The sequence below is a fragment of the Periplaneta americana genome, chromosome 12 (assembly GCF_040183065.1).
Source record: "Periplaneta americana isolate PAMFEO1 chromosome 12, P.americana_PAMFEO1_priV1, whole genome shotgun sequence".
Taxonomy (NCBI): domain Eukaryota; kingdom Metazoa; phylum Arthropoda; class Insecta; order Blattodea; family Blattidae; genus Periplaneta; species Periplaneta americana.
Window position 1 is genome coordinate 71520669 of NC_091128.1, and position 24390 is coordinate 71545058.

The 24390-nt window shown below is 34.3% G+C and overlaps 1 protein-coding gene across 2 annotated transcripts in view; it reads left to right on the top strand.

Moving 5' to 3' along the window:
- Positions 1-24390, top strand: part of LOC138710553 (putative leucine-rich repeat-containing protein DDB_G0290503) — a 99403-nt gene that overhangs the window by 65004 nt on the left and 10009 nt on the right. Inside the window, exons 1-4 of one of the 2 annotated variants that reach the window (XM_069841530.1) lie at positions 4919-5049; positions 6538-6640; positions 16737-16988; positions 17625-17752. In XM_069841530.1, coding sequence (XP_069697631.1) covers positions 6551-6640; positions 16737-16988; positions 17625-17752 — 470 coding nt within the window. In that variant the 5' untranslated portion in view covers positions 4919-5049; positions 6538-6550. Of the gene's footprint in view, positions 1-4918; positions 5050-6537; positions 6641-16736; positions 16989-17624; positions 17753-24390 lie in introns of those variants that run through there. The other variant, XM_069841529.1, reaches the window with a different exon arrangement.

A 24390-nucleotide genomic window follows, 5' to 3' on the forward strand; every position in this document is an offset into this window, starting at 1 on the left:
AGAAAGAGCAGCTATAACTTTTTGTTTTATATCCTCTCTCTATCTTACCGTGCTAGGTTTGGGAGCATATCGAAGTTTCACCAAAAATTAAAATGTAGTAGACTAATAATAAAATTAGTATTCAATGTGGATCAAATAAAGTACCGTATTGGCTGGAAAATAAGTCGCACCTTTAAAACTTGAAGGGGAAAGATGAAAAAAAGACTATAATGAGAGATTAAGAGAAGAAAAATTATCGGTAGCAATTTTATTTTATATACCTATGTCTTTAGGGAGGCCGAGACGTAGATGGGAGGATAATATTAAAATAGATTTGAGGGAGGTGGGGTATGATGATAGAGACTGGATTAATCTTGCACAGGATAGGGACCGATGGCGGGCTTATGTGAGGGCGGCAATGAACCTTCGGGTTAATTAAAAGCCATTTGTAAGTAAGTAAGTATACCTATGTAGTATTTTAAAAACGGTATACCTACCATAGCATTTCTTTCCAACACTTTTTCTTGGGCACGGTATCGTGGTATCAGTCATTAACTGCAGTAGTAACAAGTAAACTTTTTTCTTAACAAAGTGTATATCGGTATACCGGCACAGTGTTGTTATGGTATCTAACACATTTTCATTGTCACATTCACCATTATCATTACTGACTTCACTATAACTTCATCATTTTTAAACAGCGTACGATATTAAAATGTCATAAAAGCCAGGGTCGCGAATATAAGCCGCATCTTAACTTTTCACAGTTGAAATTTGGGTAAAATGTACGGCTTATTTTCTGGTCAGTACGGTATAAGTATACATTACCGTGGCTCACACAAATATGTAATTAAGCAGAGGCGGCTTTTGGGGCAGTGCCAGTGTGCCATGGCACCACCAATGAAAGAAACAAAAAATAATACCCTAAAAAGCAGTTATAATAATTTATTTCTACATATTTTATTCCTATTTCATCTGAAGGAGCGCGCTCACAGATCGGGACGCACTCTTGCAGTGTTTTTTCGAACGTTGGAGCCAGTTCGCTGTGGCACCGGCTAAGTCCATATAACACTGTACAAAAGGCTACTGGTTCATATGCAGCTCTTATGGCGGAGACAGCCGAGTTCAATATGACTCAGTAGTTAAAATTCCGCCCGCTAGAGCGCAGTAATGCAGAAATTCCGCCAGAGGGCAGGGTTTGTTGGAAAAGTTTGGCAGGAAACCATCATCTCAAGAGCACACGAAAATACAACTTAAAGTTCCGCGCCAAATCTTAATGCAATGTTACCAATTCAAACTAATGCACACAACTTGTATTTGAATGTACAAATTATTATTCATTTAACTATATCGAATGCAGAGAAAGTCAGTCATGGTTATTTTTAGAAAGACAACTAGGCCTACGTATTTTCTCATATTATGTAACACTATTTGTTAATTTTGTGTGATATTTGTTTTATTTCGCGGCAACTAAATATCGTTACACTGTTGCTAGTATTGATGGTTTTGTTAACGATATATGAGATCTGTGCAGGACATGAACATGTGTTATTCAAGCTGCTGCCTTGGATTCATCGGTCTGTTTAAGTGAAGAGTAAACGTTTTCATATTTATTGTCTTTATCACCGTTCATTTAGTGTGTTTTTGCCAGTAACTTTACTAGTTATAAAAGTTATTTATATTTGACTTAACCATACTGTGAAAATTTTGCATTTATCTGTATTTGTAAATTTTGTTATTAGTTGCGGAAATGTTATTGTAACTGTTATCGATTATCTGGAATATGACTTAACAAAGACATTAGAATTCGGTATCATTACTGAATAGGACGTCTATAAATAAAGTACAACAACAGACTGCTACCTATGTGTTGGTTAATTATAGTGATTGTGGTGTAAGTAATACGTGGAGTTTGGTGTGGAAAAAGTGGAGAGATGAATAAAATAAGTGAATTACTGCAATCTCCATTTAGTAGTAGGACGCTCGCAGAAAAAATTGCAATAAAAATTTGGGCAGACCGCTTCCAAATCTGAATCTTCATCAACAAACAAAAAGTCGATGCCGCAAGTTCAATCCTGAGATTTATTACAAGAACAAATGGATTTGTGGCTGCGAAGAAAAAAAAAAATGCATTTTTTTGCTTTGCATGTGTGTTGTTCGGTGGAGATGTAAGTTGGTGTAAGACCGGAATTACTGATATAGGGCACATATGGTCTAAAATGAAAGTGCACGAATCATCTAAGCGTCACATGGACAATGTTTTAAGTCTTTCATTTTTGGGGAAAACCAATGTTCAGAGTAACTGTATTCGGTTTTGTGGTGCGCTGGAATTGGCGCTCAGAGGACATGATAAAACAGAAACATCCGAAAATAAAGGAGTGTTTTGCGAATTAATTCAGTTCAGCGCTGAATTGGATAAAGATCTGAAAGTTCATCTGTCTCAGTCTTCAGTTCTTAAAAGCCTTTCCAAGACTATACAAAACGAACTTGTCGAATGTATGTTGCAGATATATCATGAAGAAGTTCGCAAAGAAATAAAAAGTGCCAACTATGTAGCTGTAATAGCTGATGAAACCACCGATGTATCTTGTGAATTTCAATTGGTAATTGTCTTACGATATGTTATCAATGGGAAGCCAGTGGAAAGATTTTGGAACTTTATTAACCCAGAAGCTCAAAATGCGAATGCTATTGCAGACTGCATTTTAAAAGAACTCGAGCCCTTAGTTGGTGACAATCCAGGATAACTTATTGCTCAGAGTTACGACGGAGCAAATGTTATGAGCGGAGGGTTAAATGGTGTACAAAAGTTGATTAAAGACAAGTACCCGAATGCAAATTACATCCATTGCTATGCGCACCAATTAAATCTCATTATGTCCACAGCTGTCTCTGTTAATCGTAAGGCTCGCTTCTTTTTTGCACATCTCTCAGGAATTTGTTTTTTTTTTTTTTTTTTTTTTTTTCGAATTCACCACGAAGCTCAAAAGTAATGCGAGAAATCATAGAGAAAAGTTTGCCCCGAATATCACCCACCAGATGGAATTACCATTCACGTGTAGTCAAAGATCTTTTTGAGAACAGGGAAGACCTTATTAAAGTGATGCAAACTATTGAAAATAATGAAAACATAAAGTCGTCATCTACTATTGAAAAAGCAGGTTCCTACAAACAGAGACTTCAAGATAAAGATTTTGTTTTCTGGTTGACATTTTTCAATAAGATAATGCATCATGTCGACATAATTTTTAATCAATTACAATAAGAAAATCGCTGAGCCAATTAAAGTAAAACAAGATATTCAGAATTTTGAAATAATAATTCAGAGAATCAGAGACGACATTGTGCAATTTTCAATGAGTGTGACGAAGTAGTGCCTGCTAAGAGATCGCGAACTGATGATAACTTCAGAAAAAGAGATGCCTTGGAAGTATGTGATGCTATTCTTTCTGAGATAAAAACCCGATTTCGGTTCACCGGACACCTCACTGCTACCAACTTGTTTGAGGTTAAAAGTTTTGATAAATACATTAGAAGTTTTCCGGATAAATATCTTGATGAAATGACAGAAGTTTATTTGTTCCTGGACAAACGAAAGTTGAAGGGCGAGCTAGAAGTTTTCTATGGTAGGCCTGAATTAAGAACAGTTTCTGGAGCAGTTCCATTTCTTTCCTTAATTCTAGAAGATGAACTATGTGATACTTTCGAGGAGACAATCAAAATTTTGAAATTGTTAATTACAATGCCCATCTCCACTTCTGAAGCTGAGCGATGCTTTTCTATGCTGAAAAGAATAAAAACATTTCTTAGAAACACTATGAAGGAAGAAAGATTAAGTGCTTTAGGAATGTTATCGTGCGAAAAATCTTTCGTATGCAAGATTGAAGGTTTCAATGCAAAAGTGATAAACTTGTTTGCCAACAAAAAGGAACGACGAATGGATTTCCAGTACCGTTCTTTTTAATCCAGATGCAGATGTCTCTCGGCGTTGGATTGGCAGTTTGGTGAGTACATTGCTTGGAATTTAAAAATGTTAGTGATTAGCTAAGTTCCTCTCTTAACATTCAAATGATAAATTTTATATACAGTAAATATATTTTTAAGTTAGAAAAGCGTTTATTGTTGTTTTTGGTTTCATATACTAGATGCATTATTAACTGCACACCTAGTAAAATAGCTCGCTTAATTAATTTGTTTTATTTAACATAATGTAAACATGAGCTGTGATCATCACCTTTCACTTGGTGATTTGCGTGCAACCTTTTTATATTTTTGGCACCACCACCAGAATGTCTCACCGGCCGCCACTGCAGTGTAGTATATATTAGACTATGATTCAGATGGTGTAAAGGATGTTATGTCTATCCTCTTCTATAATAATATACTCGTAGACCATAGATCGTCAGAGTACCAGCCCATCATAATGATATTGGTCCTCTTTTCAAACTTTGCTTTTGCTCTACTGAAAACTTGCGCGTACCATTGATACGGTATATAGCCTAAGCAGCAATTCAAAATACACGGAAGTTTAATAACAGTACAGTAACTCTGTGATTCCTACATTAATTTTTCACTTCGAAGATTTGTACCTGTAGTTTGTACCACCACGGTGGTCTAGGCCTACTGGTTAGGGCACTGAACTTATAATCCTGTGGACCCGGGTTCGATTCCCGATGTACCTTCGATTTATAACTTGTGAGTCCAGGTAACACGGGTTTTCTCTGGGAGCTCTGGTCCCCCCGTGGCATCCCAACAAATCTTCATCATCGTCTTATCTGTTATCTCATCTCGCGTGCAGCGTAGACCAGCCTCCTATGACGCACCCTGGGCAACGACTTTGTCGGTTGGTCATATGGGTGACATGACGAAGCAAAAAAAAAAAATGTAGTTTTAAGTGAGCCATCTCGATAGATGATAATCGACTAAAAACTGCGAATCACAGCATTCGACCTTTTTCAACAATGTCCGGTTGAGCGGTAAAAGCTTTAGGAAATGTCTCGATTGAGGTTATAAATCAATTTGTGAATCCACTGTGAACTACTTATAATCTATTAATGCAGCACATTGAAGGTAAATGTAAGCTTAATTTTTTATGTAATTAATTCGTAAAAATCACATTTTGTATAATTGAACATTCAGATATTAACATTTATTTTATTTACATTTTTTAAGATTGTGGCAATATGGCAACAAAGTGATCTTAAAACAGCATTTAAATAGTGTGTTGCTTTAAGATTTTTCGTCCTACTTATACAGAATGAAAGGAGTATAACTGCATTAATTATAAGAACAGAATCTTTAGGTTGTAAGTAACCAAAAAGTCGAATGTCATTTTGGTATTTGAATAACGGTTTAGCGTTTAGCCGAAAAAAAAATTGTGTCTGAAGTTTGACTCCAACTTATGGTGAAACTGTTGGGTATGAAGACGTACTATGAGTAGTAACAGTCTAGTATATACAGTCACGAAGCTTGAGTTGATGAGGGTACTAGTAACAATAGACTATGCAGGTACTGTTTCGCATTGTTTGTAATAAGGCGATAGTAGTGATCCTAGTGGTTAGCAACTATCTATGGATGCATATTTACTACGTATTGAGCTTCGTGACTATATATACTAGACTGGTAGTAAGATATCAACTCGAAGAACAAGCCGAAAAAATATTTCTTTGTAATTTCTTCGAAAAACACTTCATTTATGATTAACTGATTAAATTTTCTACACATTGTAAATGCGTTTTTAATCACCACATAAATGAAGCGTTTTTCGAAGAAATGACAAAGGAATATTTTTTTCGGCTTGTTCTTTGCGTTGATATCTTACCACTCATACGTCTCAAATACCCAGTAATTTTACCATAAATGGGATTCAAACTTCAGACACAAATTATTTTTTTTTCGGTTAAACTGTTACTCAAATACCAAAATGACATTGGACTTCTTGGTTAGGCTACTTAAACCTAAAAATTCCATTCTTAAAATTAATGCATTTATACCTGTTTCACTCTGTATAGCCTAAGGTGTATTCATTTAAAACTCGTACTTTAATAAAATGTTATGCTATGTAAAAGAGTTTGATTCCGGTTAATCATTCCATTGATTTTCAGTAACCTACTTTGTGAGTGATTATATTAATTTTAGATAAATAATAAAGAGTGAAAGATTATTGATAATTAAAATAATTTTCATTTATGTGAAATCATGTTAGTAATAAAATTGTCGACTTTTAATAGTTTTATGATATACAGTTAAGCGAAACTAACGCTGAGGTAGTTCCAGTGATTTTGGAAGTTAAAATCTTTGAATTTATAAGGAATTTTTGTGGAGATGCAGTTTCTCGTATATGCAAGGCATATACTAACCAAAAGCCTATACTAACTAAACCTAATCTCTCACAGATTCGTATGCAAAATGTATAAGTGGAGTACGAAGGGAACTACCTCAGTGCTAGTTTAGCTTAGAGTTATTATAAAATAAATGATTAATCACTTATAAATAAAATTGTGAGCTTCCTTTACACATATAATCTGGGCCTATTGTAGTAACGCATTTTATTTTCAGTTCAGTGTTACAAATGGATGCAGATCTGGACAATGTAACAGCAGAGTTTTTATCTTTCGAGAGAAGACTTACAGAAGTATTACATGAATTGAACATGAAACAGGTATGCTGATGTTTGTGTGATTTTTAATATTTTATACTCAAGTTTAATTTTGTATTGAATCTTGCGTACACTACTTTTAACACATGAATATAATTAATTGATTAACTAGTGGACTTACTCGTGTTAATTATGTAAGATTTGTCCGGCCGGACAAATCTTACATGATTAACACGAGTAAGTCCACTAGTTAATCAATTAATTTAATTTTGTGATCGATTTTCTGAATGTTCAGGAGTTGGTTTACACAATAGTGCTTAATGAAAATGAATTTATATAGGCCTACTTATTGAATTAAGATCTGATTTATATGTTAAGAACAGTTTTTTAGCTAGCATTTAGTATTACCGGTACCGGTACTGGTAGTTTATTAGTTGGAAGTGACGTATGGCATTCTTCCTTTACATAATTCGTAATGCATGGTTAATACAATTTGAATTTTGTATTTCTACATGAAATTTGCTCTGTATTAGGTCGGATTTTAGTTTAGATGATGGTTAATAACCTACAGACTTATTACAATGTGTTCCAGTGTTACATTTCTAAGTCTCATTTTACAAAATAAATGAGGAATTCCAGTGTTACTCTGAAATTCGGAGTCTTACTGAAGAACTAGAAAATACCTATGAATTAAATAACTGCTGAGGAGATAATATTTCTACACTCGCAAGATTGGTTGGATTCACACATTTTCATGATATTATTTCGTTTAGAATTTAATTATTAAATTATATGGAACAAAGTTCAGCAAAGCAAATTATACAAAGCTCCAAGATTGCAAATTTGTTACAGTGAAAGCTGCTATATGCCCTATCAGCTAATGTAACCACTTTTGCATTAAATTTACAGTAGGTAATTACATTACATACATTTATTGTATTCTGTAGGTCATACTATACATCAGCATTACAGCTTTGAGATAGGGAACAAGTAAAAAACCATAGGACAAACATATACTCGTATACGATAATATTATTAGTACACGTGGGTAGATTGATTCAATTTACAAGAATGAAAAGTTCATCAGTTGAGCAGAAAACATGAATATAGAAAAAATAATTATCAATTTTGTTCTAGACTTGTTCTCTCTGCTCTTCAAAGCTTTAAGGTAGGCTAATAATTAGACAGTGCAATAAAGACTGTAGTACATGAAATACCAAGTAAACTTATTTTAATTTTTTATTTTATTTTACTAGGTTATTTTACGATGCTTTATCAACATCTTAGGTCATTTAGCATCTGAATGAGATGAAAGTGATAATGCTGGTGAAATGAGTCCGGGGTCCAACACTGAAAGTTACGCAGCATTTGCTCATATTGGGTTGAGGGAAAGCCCCGGAGAAAACCTCAACCACGTACCTTGCCCCTACCGGGAATCGAACTCAGGCCACCTGGTTTCGCGGCCAGACGCGCTAACCATTACTCCACAGGTGTGGACTTTAATTTTTTTTTTTTGTAGCAGTTGAGACTAGATGGACATCTGAGTTGTGTATTGTATTAAAATTTTTAATATTACTAGTGCAAAGAGTATTTTGATTTTTAACATACAGTACTGGTAAAGCATTATTAGGGAATGAATGTACTCATAAGATAAGATCAATATTTCTGAAATTTGGAAAATCTTTTTACAGAATATCCTTTTATGTAGCCTACCTACACCATTCGTTAATCTTAGGGATTTCTTTTGTAAAACAAAAATATGTTTAACTTCAGATGAGTTGCTCCAGAATATTAATCCATATTTCATTATAGAATGCAATCATTAATATTTGTTTATGAGATGATACAATTGACGTAGTTGAAAGTGGAAACACCTTTTACCCTTTCTTCTATTGCTACTTAGTTCTTAAATATGTTAACTAGAAAGCTGAGTTCTTGACAATAAAGCCATAACTTTCTTGCTCTCCAATATAGAAGAGAGAGTAGCAAAAAGTATAACCGTTTTAATGTAGGCACCATATTTTTATGTTACACTGTTTGGAGAACCAGACCTACTGTTGGTTAGGAGGTCCATATCATCTAGCAGAGAAGATTGTCAGGCAGTTCCAACGATAAGCCTATCCCCTCTTCAGCACTTAACCCTTTCTAACCCAAATTAAATTTACAAGCAATCCATGTTGAAACAAATAGCTGTATTAGGACCAATTCAGTGACCAAGTTACGGGAGTGGGAACATTTGAAACAAAACTATATTGATGAAAATGTATTGAAATAGAAGTTATCCAGCAAAATTTACCTTCATATGTAACACACAAGTATATAAATGCTATAAAGTTAATTATTGCCATATGGTATCTATGGGTAAGAAAGGGTTAAGGGATGCTTATGCGTGTCTTGGCAGGTCAGCATGCTGAAATGGCATTTCCTCCATTTTTGATAGAGCAGTTATACAATATCTCTGTGACTCGGTCCCCAGAGCCTCGTTTGTTAAAAACAGGTTGCACCATGGTATGTGAAGATGGGATTTGAGTAGGAGAGGTTATGGAATGCAGAAAGGCCTTGCAACATGCGGCAAACCATCTCCCACATACTCAGCAGTCCAGTTCTGTCTCTCTGTAGGAGTGGTTGTGTTGACGTTAGATTGCGTGTTATTTTTCTTATTGTGTTAGTGAAGTATTTAGATTTAGGTCTTTTGCTGTTGTTGCTATGTTGAACAGTAACATTAGGAAATTTTCTTGAAAATCACGGTTTTCTGCATGTTGCGTGGGCTCTGTGCTGGTCGTGTGCTCTCTATTAATATTGCCAAATTTCCAATAATTAGTGAAAATTTCGCTTCTTTGCACTTGGTTGATACGTATTTTGCATTTTAGCCTACAATCATAAGGCTCAGCCATTGATTTACCTGGAATATGTTGACTCTTCGAAGTCTATAAAGTTATAAGAGAGTCAATTTTAATACATTTACTTCTAATTATAAAAATATAATAAAAGAAAATTCATAACAGCAAATAATGAACACGTGTGCAATAATTAATTTCAAGTAAAAATAGCAATAAGTTACCAGCTGAGAGTTGTATTTCCATATCACGCTGCATTGCAAATCCACATCCTGGGATGTTTTCGTAGCAGTGGCTGTACTTATCTCTGGACTTATTACAAATCGGCTATTATCTTCACTTGAAAGAGGCTGTGTATTCATTTCCTTAGATGAACAAATAGCAGTAATATGGGGATCATATTTTTTTTAATGTAATAGTTCTAGCATTATTTTACTTCTGGAAACCATCTTCAATACAATAATTGTATCACTTCTAATTATGCAGAAAACTCGCACTAGTAATTAGCATGCTGTTGTTCACAACAGTAACCGAGCTATGCTTACGTAAAGGAGTGGGAAAATTATTATTGTTGGAGTAATATGATTTCTAATTTTAGCCATCCATTACAACGACAAACAACTATAGGTTAAAAAGGTTTATTGTCATTGTTAAGACACGTAGTAAGTTACTGAAATTCAGATATTAAATTTTAACGTAACGAATTAACGACTGTAAATCTAGTTTTCCTTCACGAGTAAGATTTGTAACAAAATTACCTGTTGCATTTATTATTATTCTATGTATCTACCTGCAGAATTCACAAACTTTGTGCAATAAACAAACCATTCCTCAAGTGAAGCGTGTATTTCCAGAACGTTGTGCCAATTTGTAAAGTTTACAGTAGGAGCAAAAATAGTTTTATACAATAGGCTACATACAACGTTGTGACTTGCGCAACCTGAAAGTGCACTACTTTATTACCGGTACTCGGAGCAGCACTTTCTTCATAACCTTTCGTAATATTGTCAAACAGGGCGCCTACAACTGATATATGTGAAAAAATAGATTCTCCCAGTATCGGCACTTACAACATTATGGAAATGCACGCTTCAAGTAGCTGTGTGATATAGCTATATATATGGAAAACATAAAAATAAAGAAAACTCTATTCCAATTATGGCTATCTGTTTTGAGACACATTTGGAACTGACATTCAACCTTAGATTTCACATAACTACATTGATACACCATGATTTGAGGCGCTATTTTTGAACTTAACAGTTAGAAACTTTTAGAACTGATGGATAATCAGGTTCTGAGTCAGAATGTGCAGAAAACTCAAAATCGAAAATTTTGCAGAAGGCCACATTTGGAACAAAGCCATCGAATTATTCATGACCTCATTCCCATTTCAGCAGAAGTTCTCATCTGGTTTCTTAAGGCGAAATGTCGATGAAAATGGTAAAAAATTCGATTTTTTAAATTTTATTTTTATTTCATACTCTGATGTTTAAAGATTAGGTTTCCAGAATTTTATTTCAAAATTCCATTAGGAAGTGTCCCAAAATAAATATTAAATTTGTTTGTTTATCCATCCATCCATCCATCCATCCATCCATCCATCCATCCATCCATCCATCCATCCATCCATCCATCCATCCATTTATTTATTTGCTTATGACAGGGCAAAGCTCTAATTACAATAGATAGTACAAATTATAGTTACATATTCCTTAATGGAAGAAATGTTTGGAGCAGAAGAAGATATCAGATGTTAGACAACATTAAGATACATGGATCATATGCGGAGACTAAGAGGAAGAGAAAGGTGAGAAATAGGAAAGATTGGAGAATGCTGGGTGTGCAGTGAAAGACACCTGTACTTGGGTAGAACACTTTGATTAAAAAAAAAAGAGTTAAATACAAGTACAAATACAAATGAAAAATGAAAAAGAGATAAATACAAATATAAATATAAGACACAGATATGAATACAAATGAAACAAATATATAAAAATGTAAAATTATAAATATAGATATAAAACAAAATGTAGAAATGAAGATTACAGAGTAACTAATAGATTGAAATATTATTTTAAATCAACTATCTTCAATATTTTAATGAGAAAAAGTTTATATTTAATGTAAGAATTGCTGAAATCTAGATCCTGTATTTTACATAACCCACTGAAGTTAGAACACATTTTTAAGTGCTGAATTTTTATGTTAGGATGTGGTGTTTGGTTCTTTATAGTGTATTATTTGGCGATTTCTTAAATTTAATGTTTGAGTGTTAAGCTGGATTTGTGACAATATTTCGCTATTATCCATTAGACCATTGAATATTTTATACAATAAAAATTGCTTAGCAAGAAATCTGCAATAGCCAAGAGACATTAAATTAAATTCAGTAAGTAGACTGTTGTACGAAATTTTGTTGTGGAAGACCTAATAACTTTATTTTTAAAAAATATCATTATCTTGGAAATTATTTTTGATTTTTTAAGTTTGGTTACTACTGTACTTCCGTGATTTACAACAAATTACTGAGACATATTCCAATTTAGCACGTACACAACAATTAAAAGAAGTGCCAAAATCGAAATGTTTTATAGATTGAGTTTCTAATAATAAATCCCATAATTTTAAAGTGTCATTTATTATATTAAATGTATGGGAACAACTGGATAATACCCACGGCAGACCAATATCGATAGTCGACCCTACTCGCTGGCCACTAGTCACCGGGCCGTACCGAGCCGTATCAAACAAAATATAATCGAAATGGTGATAGTCAAATTCGCGACTATATTCTTAAATAATTCACTCCATTAGTCAAGTTCAAGGTTTTATGTAGTACAACGGCGGTTTTTTGAATGTATTAAAAGAAAATGAAGATGTAATAAGCTCATAAACTAGGTTAGCACAAGGAAATTAACAGGAAAAAAGGTGTGTTTCACGGAATACCATTAAAATGACGGAAAGTAAATTTCCGGTTAATGTCCGCCAAAGCGTAAAGTACGTAATTATGACGGCGTTGCTGTTTTATTTCTGGCCTAAAGAAAAATACCTAGCCTTTTACGAAAAAAAAAAATGTAGGGACCATGAAATTATTCACCGCTTTCATTATAGACCTATTATTTTTTTTATCAATATTACGAATCAAAAACTGTCATATTATATAATTTTAACTACTACATGGACGAATGAAATCAAGCTAACCTAACCAAAGCTAACCTAACCTAACCAAAGCTAACCTAACCTAACCAAAGCTAACCTAACCTAACCTAACCAAAGCTAGCCTAACCTAACCTAACCTAACCTAACCAAAGCTAGCCTAACCTAACCAAAGCTAATCTAACCTAACCAAAGCTAACCTAAGCTAAGCTAAGCTAACCTAACCGAAGCTAACCTAAGCTAATCTAAGCTAATCTAACCTAACATAACCTTCGTAAATGCAAGGCCTGTAACCGGAGCAAGAAGGGATCTCAATCATTTAATCTGCAATGTACACGCAAAAATAAATTCAAGTAAGGATCACGTCCCGAGCCTCTCCTCTAGGGCACTCGTCATAATTTACTCGCAATATTTACGCAAATACACATTGTCGCTAACAGTGGCGCTATCTCTCAATAATGTTCAGAACGAAGGAGGTAGACAGAGAGAGAAAAAAATTTCTCCCGCCAACTACGCCACACACCAATGTCATGTTCTTATGTTGGTGACATTGTGTATTTACTTAAATTTGGTGATAAACGTAACGGCACGGTTCAAAGCGACCGTGCTAATTCTCCAGTATAGCGAAATGTATGATTTGTGAAAAGTAAATTATGATAGTTACTGGTACACGTAGATATTTTATACATTACATTCTCTCTAATAATGGTTCATCATTCATTGCATAATTAGCTCTTAAATAAGGTGTATTTTTTGTATAATTTATAAAAGCTTTTTAACATTTTTTAATATTAAAATTATAACCCAATGATAAACATTGTTACTCTCAATTTGCGAAAATTATAAATCAGAAATTTTTTCTATTCAATTAAAAAATTTTTAGATGATCAGCATGAAGGAAACATTTTGAATATTTAATTGCATTAAGCAAATCGTTAATATAAATCAAGAATAGTGGATCAAGACTTGAATCTTGAAGTACTCCGGAATTAACAGTGTAAATATGTGACTTAGGCTTACATATGTGGGTGATATTTATGTAACATATTGCAGTCTATTTCTGAAATATGAACTCATTGATTTTAAAATTTGTTTTGAAAATCCATAATTATTTAATTAAAAATTAAAATTAAATAAACCTAATTAAAACCATTTAAATGCCATGGGTACCACGCCACTCTTCCCTTCAGTCCTAAATTATATGCTTCATTTTCCGTAAGTTATACTTTCTTTTAAAGAATGAAACCATAACTCTAACTGATGGATTTTGCTGAAATTTTGCACAATTGCTTAACTTCGTATAGACATGCCTCAAATGAATTGCAAATGCCTGCTTCAACAATTCATAAAGTATATGAAGGGTAGGCTACGCAGGAAAAACGAACAATGTCACATTTCCATTAAGGGTGAGTTAATGATCTATTTCAGTATATTACTGCAAAATTTATTGGTGTTTCTACTTGAAATGAAGGAAATGATGAGTGTATCCGTGGTTTTAATACTCCTTTACCACTTTTGGTAAAAATAACACTAAAGTATGTAGTAATACAGTGAATTAGATAACGACATCACCCTTAACAGCATTGTGACATTGTTCGTATTTCCCGTGTACCCTTCATATGCTTTATTCCAATTCAGCATAGGCGGAATTATGGGGGGGGGGGGTGAGGGGCACTGCTTCCCCAAACTTGTCTGAACTTTTTTTTTTATAGTAACATTATAAAATATTGAGTTCAAAAGATCTTTTTTGCTTTTGTTTACGATTAAATTTTTGTGCTTAAATTGATGAATTAATGTCTTCAAATCATGTGTCTGGACTATAATATTTATTTTAAATTTCTGAATGTGTAAGAATTTCTATACCTCATTTGAGGAATGGAAGCACTGTAATGTTCTTTTGTAACAGTCTGTACTCAAGCGTTAGAAGTCTGCAGGTGTTCATGCCGCCACTTGGAGAAATATGAATAACATACTGCACAAGAATGCAGGAAAAAGAAAAGTGATCCTGGTATAATGTGTAAACTTAAAGACGAGATTAAATAACATGATTAGAGTTTACATTTCATATGATATCTTCAGGAAGAAATCACAAATGAACCAAAAATATTGGTATTTTAACCAAAAATGCCATGATTATACACAAATAAAATAAATTTAAAAAGTTAATATAAAAAGTTTCTGTTAGACTGTTACGTAGTTTTATTGATGTATGCATGTGTTTCTGTACGAGAGAGAAAAGAGGGAGATTGTTTTAAGTTATGCCATACCCTGTTATAATTTGTAGTAGACCTACAGTTCAAGTCCTATACTCGGTCCGAAACATCGCGGATTTGGATGTAACACTGTAAGAAACATGCCCTCGAAAATACCGTCATTAAATAATCATATTCCGATATACTTTACCATGGTCAAGCTATAATGGGGAGAGGAGGTAAATGATGTCCCCCATAACCCCATTATATGGGGAATCTATGGTTTTACTTTGCCCCCCAAAGAAACGGTTCTCTCTCCACCTATGAATGTCAGATAAATTTTCTTAGCTGGTATATTTTTTAAATAGCGCAAAATTTATTGTTGTAGAGAAAAATAAATTTTGGAAAGTTATTTAAAAGAAATCATATAAGCTAACCCAAGTCATAGAAAAAATCTTGACAAGCAGTTACTTCACTATAACTTATATGAAGTAAGACGTATAAAATTTCATTTAGTTAGTTTTTTTTTATTATCCAATTTAATAAACTCTATTTCACCCTGAGGTATATTAGGGTTATAGTTGGCATCAAAATACATATTTTATAAGCAATAAAATTATACAAAATTGTGGTCAAGGTTACAATTCACATGAATTATGTACAAGAATGCATCTTAATGAAAGAATGTATCCTGTTAAAGATTTATGAAATGTTTGAGGAATAATCAATTCAAAGATATACATGTCTAACCCTTTCAGAGTAAATACACGACCTAAAAAGATAATCATTAGTACATTAATATAACAAAGTTTGACTTTCACTTTCAAATTTATACTTAATTCATGAACAATGGAACAGTTAAGAGTAATAAAAGGATATTAGAAGCAATGAATTACGGTTACAAGTTACATACGTGATTCAGGAACAGATACAATAATTTTGAAATAATAGCACAAGTAATGACTTATAACTAACGAAATTCTTGAAGGGCAATATATAATAGTAGGGGCATTACAAAAGATTTAAAAACAAATGTAAACAGTAAAGGAATAGTAGAAAAATTTACTTAAAATTACACATTCTTTTTAAAGCAATAGGTAACAACAAATAGATACTAATACTGTAGTTAGAGATTAAACACATTATTTTAAAAACAAACACGCAAAGGATCAATAGCTATTTTCAGGCATTATATACATGGACCATGTCTTTAATTCACATCTTTTGATGTTACTTCGTATATTATTTTGTGATACATAAAATAGCTATTAAACATATTATTTTAGAAGCAATAAATAGCTATACTAAGAGATGGCTTAAAATTTACGAATTAAATACATTATTTAGTAACAACAATTGGCAATAAGGAGGTATTACAAAAATGGCTCAAAATTAGAAATCAAATGCCTAATTAAAATAAAAGTTAAAACCAATAGTACAATATTATAGTATGCGAAATTGAAGACTTACAGTTTCATTATAGTTGATTAGAACTAATACGATTTTTTTTCCCCGGAATAATTTAACATTTTACAGTTTCACGAATATTCTATTCAAGAAGGACATGAAATAATTATATGATTTAGAGTTGGTAAGTATATTGGTTAACGGTTTGGTAAATGTATAATTTAAAGTGTTCAGTAACAACTCAAGCTCGTAGTTAGTGTCACTGGTTTTTTGTAAAAATGGTACTACATGAGTAAAATAAAGATAACTAAAATCTTTTAAGCCACTTCTTGCCCAAAATACTAGTTCAGTTTTCATGATAATTGTCATACATGCTTCACATGTTCTTATATGCATCATAACCAAATTTCATAATGCCATGGCACAAAAAACTAAGGAAGTTATGAAATATTTAGTAATGTATTGCACTTTCATTGACATCTCCCCTTAGTCAAACTACTGGTATATGTATGAAGCCAAAGAACTTGCAAAAGTGAATGGGATATTAAAATCTCTTTGTCGTAGAAGTCACTGGCAGAGTGCCGCCAGAGCTTGGAGAATGTGCTGCTGAAGCAGCAGGATTTGGAGTGCATGTTGGATGCGGAGCGGCAGAAGACAGAGAAAATGCAAATGCATCTAGAAGTGGCGCTGAATGCTGTGCAGAGCTGTGGAGAAGAGAAAGCAGCTGCTGTTCCGGAACTGTCAAGACTGAGAATAGAATTGGGCGTAACTATTCGCGAACGAGATCGCTTCAAGGAACAAATATCTACTGTACAGGTACAATTACAAGACTTGTTTGAGGAGTATTATTTCAGGTTTTGCTTGGAGTGAGGGACAAGATTTCTTAGGTATGATTTTATAGGGTAGGTATATCACGTGGTGTATTCTCTGCCTATTTTCTCTACAATGAACTATTTTCCATAGCGTAAATTGGAGTAAACTTGACTACTGGGATAAATTTGACAAAAAAGAAAAAAAGAAATAAACAAACCGTATAAAATGCAGCAAACGTATTTTAAAGTTCTATATACACTTTTAACACTTTTATAATCAATAATTAATTTTATAACTTTTTTACTGTGTTAACTTTTTAGGAAATTGTAAAGTTAATCAGTAAAAGCTTATAACACCCCACCACAGTCCACAGCTATTGCACTATTCCTGCTATTTAGATACAATCCGCACATTCAACTTCGAATGCATGTGTAACAAAGATCATCCTCTGTTTAATTAGGAAGAAATTACATGAAGTAACTCACTTCCAATTGGGCTCAGTTCTTACCTTTTATTAATGTAATTTCTTTACTATAATTTCACTTTTTCTTCCAAGGATTTATTCTGAATCATCACTGAAAAAATTGAAAGGTATTTTTTGTTCAAAAGATGATTGAAAAATGAAATTATTATCTTCAGATGGAGAATATGACTCTGACTCGTGAAGTAGAAGAACTGAAGAGTCAGTTACACTGCCAACAATTGTTCCAGGATACTAACAGAAACCTGGAAGCCAGAGTCCAGGCAACTATTGAGGAGGTCAAAAGGTTTGTAATCTCTTGTTTAGGAAGTTATTTACCATATATTGAGTTTTACTACTCATCAAAATTATCTATGGAACATAACAGTTATTTACTCTATGTGTCTTGATTACACGACTTTTAACACTAGGTACGGTATATCACTTCGGAATATAAAGTGTAGCCTATAATACACACGCACGCACACACACACACACACACACACACACACAAAGATAGCTATAATTAATTGTGACCTTAGAACATTTTATAGAGAAAAAATAAGAGAAAATTGTGGAAAAGAAAATAATCCAAATCAGATTGTAAATTTTAAATTGCAGAAAATCAATATAAATGCAGCATATATTTCGAGAGAAATAAGGGAATGGCAAAAACAAAATCAACTGATCTTCAAATTAGATTGTAAACTTTGAATTGTTATAGATGATTGTAAATAACTGTAATATTATAAGAGAGCTCAGTGCATGTAGTATTACTCAGTGTAATGGAACATGCCGTTTTTAATAAATACAAAAAAAAAAAAAAAAAAACACACACACACACACAGTATAATATATGAGTTCTGATGGTAGCACACCAGCTGAAACTAGTCAACAAGGTAACCTAGTTAATTAACACGTGAAAGCATATATAGGCCTATACTTTGTATTGCCTTTATATTCCGAAGTTATTTACTACTGGTATCTATTCTTTGCTGAAAACTTAGCAGGGACATCATCATCATGGGGTGCCGGCATGGCTCAGTGGGTTAAGGCGCTTGCCTGCCGGTCTGAAGTTGCGTTCGGGCACAGGTTTGATCCCCGCTTGGGCTGATTACCTGGTTGGGTTTTTCCGAGGTTTTTCCCAACGGTAAGATGAATGCCAGGTAATCTATGGCGAATCCTCGGCCTCATCTCGCCAAATACTATCTCACTATCACCAATCTCATCGACGCTAAATAATCTAGTAGTTGATCAGCGTCGTTAAATAACCAACTAAAAAATCATTTATACTGTAGTAGTTACGTAGTTCAAATAGATTCTGTGGTGCTTAATTAGAGAGAGAAAAGGTACATTGTCTTATGGGTACATTCTTAATCGTTAAATTAAGAAATAAATAAGTAAATTTAAGATGAACTCGAGCTACTGGTATGCTAAGTTTTTTATTACAGTGCAGAACACAATTTTCCAAGTACCTGTCTGTCTGTCTGTCTGTCTGTCTGTCTGCATTGATAGCAAAGGCAGCGTCAACTTGAGAACTGTGATCAATTAGTATCCATCGAAGTTAAAACTGTGCCTATTTTTTGCCTCTCTATGTCACACAAATAGAGTTTAAACATATTTAAGAACACTTCAAGTTCAATTTATTGATTAGTTTGATCGTTTTATGCTCCGGTCATGACTCATCCTAAAACAGTTTTTAGAACAGCAATTTTATTCTGAATTTCGCTTCCCTTTCTCTAAATACATTTCTTTCATTTACTTTATAAATTCAGAATTTGCTTAGGTCTAATTTTATTACGAATAAAAATATTATTATTATTATTATTATTATTATTATTATTATTATTATTATTATTATTATTATTAAAGCTTCAATACCGTCCCCAAAGGAAGAGATCTTCACTCCATCCAAAAAAAAAAAAAAAAAAAAAAAAAAAAAAAAAAAAAAAAAAAAAAGGTGGACCGAGAATGACTCACTGAGACTGTAATGGGTCTTGAGCCTTATACTTCTTTGGATGATAATGATGATGACAATGACGATGATGACGACGACGACGACTTACCTCTGATTAGCCATTGGCATAGCTCAGTTAGCTGAGGCGCTTGCCTGCCAATCCGGAATTGCATTTGGGCGCGGGTTCGATTCCCACTTGAGCTGATTACCTGGTTGAGTTTTTTCCTGAGATTTTCCCTAACTGTAAGGTGAATGTCAGATAATCTATGTCGAATCCTCGGTCTTATCTCACCAAATAGTCGAGTAGTTGATACAACGTCGTTAAATAGCCAAATAAAAAAAGTTTACCTCTGTTTAAGGTTCTGGTTGATATGTACAATGTACATCTATTATCAGGCAGTGTATCTCATTTAACAATATGTGTCAGAGGAAGAACAATTGTTTGTATGCTTCTTAATAAATAAGTATGTTTAATGAACTATGTTACTAGTCAGCAATGTATGCAATGGATGGGAAAAGGAACTGGTCATCCTAGCTCTTGACTTAGCTGCGTCATGAGTGGTACCTTATTGGTAACACTTATGACTGAGGTTCCAACCAAGCTTCGGACTGACTAAACATGTATACATTACTACTACTGTTGCTGCTACATTGTTGTTATAATAATAATAATAATAATAATAATAATAATAATAATAATAATAATAATAATAATAATAATAATAATAACAATAATAATAACAATGTGTTACAACTATTATTAATATTTATTGAGTTGTTGAAGGTGAATTTTGCTTTGAGTACTGCTGTCAATCATGGTTTTTTTACTGACCCTAATTGTAGGTGATTTATAATACCTATGTAAGTGTGTTTCTTAGGAGTTCCTTCACTGGACTTGTAATTAATTTGCATAAAACCGAAAATGTTAATTATACAATGGCAGCCTCTTAACTTAATGGATTTGAGGGAGGTGGGATATGATGATAGAGACTGGATTAATCTTGCTCAGGATAGGGATCAATGGCAGGCTTATGTGAGGGCGGAAGTGAACCTCTGGGTTCCTTAAAAGCCAGTAAGTAAGTAAATAAGCTTCTTAACTTGCCGTTATTCTCTTCTCAGCATTAGCGATATCAATGAGTGTAATGGAGATGCATCACCTGTGGTGCACTCTGGATAATCTCTGACAATCTAAGTGTTCTAAGCTCTAAGGATTTTTTTTTATTTTGATTATGAGATATGAGCTGTTGATTATAAATTGTTAGTTAACTCTTATCTTACGTAAACAGAAATAGTGTTTGTGTTGTAAGTTTTTATCTGTAGGAATACTTTCGGTAATCTATAAGATAAGTTTGTTGTATCTTTCTTTAGTGGTGTATTTAATATTGTACGCAGGTATTGTTTATTTTAGTACGATTTTGACAATGTCAATAGCTTTTGCTAAAATGACACAGCTAATGAATGCTATATTATTCTATGTTTTTTGTTTCTGTATGTATTCTTGCATTATTTTTGTGATATTATTGTCTATTCAGTAGAAATTTTATTTTTTGTTTTACATTCTGTATTAATACTGTTTGACCAGTGAATGTGCGTTTCATTCCTTGTATATTGTACATGATGTAATATTCATTATAAAATTACTTCTTTCTTTGATTCTTCAAAATTTCTTAAAAATTGTCTGGGTTTCAGAAATTGCTAAATTGGTTCAAAGTACCTAATATGATAGTCTGCTGCTGCGAATTTATGCAGAGTCCAAATATCTTCCATAATAGTATTAATTTTTCCATCCAAACTTGTGGGATGTGACATATAGTAAGAAAATCTTACCTTTACATATTCCTCATACAGACAATCCACTTTGTAAAGTTTTTAAAACTGAAACTGAAACTCTCAAACCCATACTGTTAGAGTTCTAAATATAAAATACCTCGTAAACAAATTCAATAAATTAGCTAATTAAATAACTCCAACAAAGAAATCGATTTCTTCAGGACCTTCACTAACTCGAAACTCTGAACAGTAGCAACAGAAATGCACAGGCGACACCATGAAAGATTTTCCATGTTTCGAAATGGAAACACGTAGCAAGAGACAAAGTAAACATGGTTCCAGTCTAATACTACCACAAAATTATCTGTCACACAAGTACATTAGAACTATTTTGCTCGGAAAATAAAGTTTATAGAAATGACTGAGTATTCAGCGGTTCTTAAACTCTTATGATTTCGAAGACCCCTTTCATATGATGTGCATTTTGCAGGACCCCTAATACATTAACTTTATACCTTTGCTTAGTACGAGGTAAGAAATATGTTCATGTATATGAGCTATTTATTTATCTCTTCACAACTTATCACAAACCCAAGTCTAGTTTGCAAACTTTCTACATGTTAACTTTGCTTATAGTAAAGAAGTTACAGAGAGAGGCAGCAAAAAGTTACCGCACTATGCAGGGAACATCAGGGAATAGATTGCCTGCAATCCATTGCTCGACTCACCGGTAAGCTGTAGCAGCGTGAGCGGATGTTCAGTTTCATTACATTAGGCATAAATTATTAATTAAAAGTTACCTAATGAATGAATGAAGTTGAAAACTGATGTAGATCTTACCTTTCATCAAAGCAACTGTTGAAAATGATGTCCAGCGTTCTTGATACAAACATGGCATCATGTTAAAAAATTCCTTTCTGATCATAAAGGGCAGTTCATGCACTACATGAGGATTGTCAGTGTCACAATATCTTTAATTATGAGAATTCACATACCTACTTAAACGGAAATAAGCTCGTCCGTTATAATTAAAAGAAAAGGATCGACAATACCATTATGGACAGATTGCAGTATCCACCGACAAATTTAGGCAGGCAGTGGAATCCCATTGTGTTAATTGATGAACCACTGACACTTTGTAAGAATGAAAGTGTAGAATTTTCAGTCCCCGTAATACTGATCTTCGTGAAATACGGTACCACACTCCTGCGCCAATCGGCGTGAAGATTTCCTTGGGCTGGTTTCAATTCTTGCTCAAGTGTTTGCAAGCTTCTCCTCTGTTAATACCCTCTTCTGTGGTCTCCGTTTTTATTTAAAACAGACCCTGTTTCTCCTTTTTCTGAATAACATGGTTATGTATTGTATGAGGGTTGTTCCATATTGATTTACACTTTCAAATTTCCCAGCATCCATGGTCCACCATTTGGCTTGTCATTATAGTTGCAAGCATGTAGTACATTGGTCTGTCCGCAGATGGCAGCATGATCAGAGGAGTGTAAATCCTGCAAACTATAGCGCATTTCCCCAATTTCTATCATTACGTGAGTGGGCAGCATGGAGAGTGATCATCATTCACAGGTGTTTGGTGGTAGTGTGTGGTGAGCATGCACCATCGCGAAAAACCATGTGTAACTGGGCGGATGGCTGGAAACGTGACTGCACATCAATGGAGAAGGGAACCAGTTCTGGAAGAAATACAACTGGGTGGATGGCTGGAAACGTGGCTGCAAATCAAGGAAGAAGGGAACCAGTTCTGGAAGGAAAGTGACTGTGACAACACCAGTTAACCTAGAGTGGAGCGGCATATTCTGTGCATCAGATTCTCGGAACTGGAGGCGGCCACAGGACTTGCCATCACTCTGCACTGCATAGTGCATGAACACCTTAAGATGGAGAAGGTGTTTGCCAGGTGGGTCCCTAAGTCCCTGACTGCAGCACACAGACAGCAGCGAAAGGATGTGAGCAGTGATCTCCTTCACCTAGCTCCATTACCATCAATCAATGCAGTGGAATTATAAAGGCAGAACAGCGCCATCAGTAGGCAAACGCATGGTCACAGTCTTTTGGGATAGTGATGGAATCATCCTCATTCACTGGCTCGAACCAGGGACCACCATTAACAGCACGGCGTATGTGGTGACCCTTCGGAGCTTGCGCTGTGCAATTCAAAAGAAACGGCTAGGAAAATGGGCGAAAGGTGTGCTTCTACAACATGACAACGCTCCTCCCAACACGAGTTGGGCAACCAAGATGCCATCTCTGAGATGGGGTTCCAGGTGCTGCCACACCACCGTGTTCTCCTGACTTGACTCCTTCTGATTAACACCTATTCAGGGCTTTGAAGAAACCTCTGTGCAGACTTCATTTCGCCAACTTCTAGGAATTGAAAGCGGCTGTCCTGACGTGGGTGCGACCGACAAACTCCAAAAACGTGGTTCCAGGAGGGTCTAGAGAAGTTGCCACTTCAGTGGCGCAAGTGTGTACAGTTTAATGGAGACTATATTGAGAAAGGGGATGCATAGAGGTTCTGGGTGTGTGTAAAAAAATAAAGTGTAATTCAATATGGAATGCTGCTCGTATTATGTATGCTTCCCACTGTCCGCGCACTCCCTCCCCACCAATCGGGAATTTTAGGCCTACCATAATGAAATTGAACGCCTGCCCGCACTGTTGCAGCTTACCGATGAGTCGAGCAATGGATTGCGGGCAATCTGTCCCTCGACATCCCCTGCATAGTGCGGTAATTTTCACTGCCTCTCTTTCTATAATTACAACACTTTTCAATGAAAATTAAGATACATTTATTGCTGGGATTGCAAGGTACTTTTATTATATTTTTCATAATAAGATAACAAATCAAATTTTAGTTTGAAAGTTCACTTGCAGATTCCTGACTATTAGTTCTCGGCCTCCCAGGGGTCCGTGAGCCACAGTTTGGGAATTACTACGCTAGAGAGGTTAAAGATTTTGTAATATGGTAATATACCTGCATCTGCATCGACATGGGGAACTATTAATAATGGAATTCCTCAAGGATCAATACTAGGTCCCCTACTTTTTCTAGTGTTTATAAATGATCTTGCCGCCCCTAATAAAAGATGTAGGTTATCCCATATTATTTGCAGATGACACAAGTATAATAATTACAGCCAATAACTCCAACACATTCCAATCCTCAACAAAGGAAATTCTCTTTAAAATATGTGACTGGTTCTCAG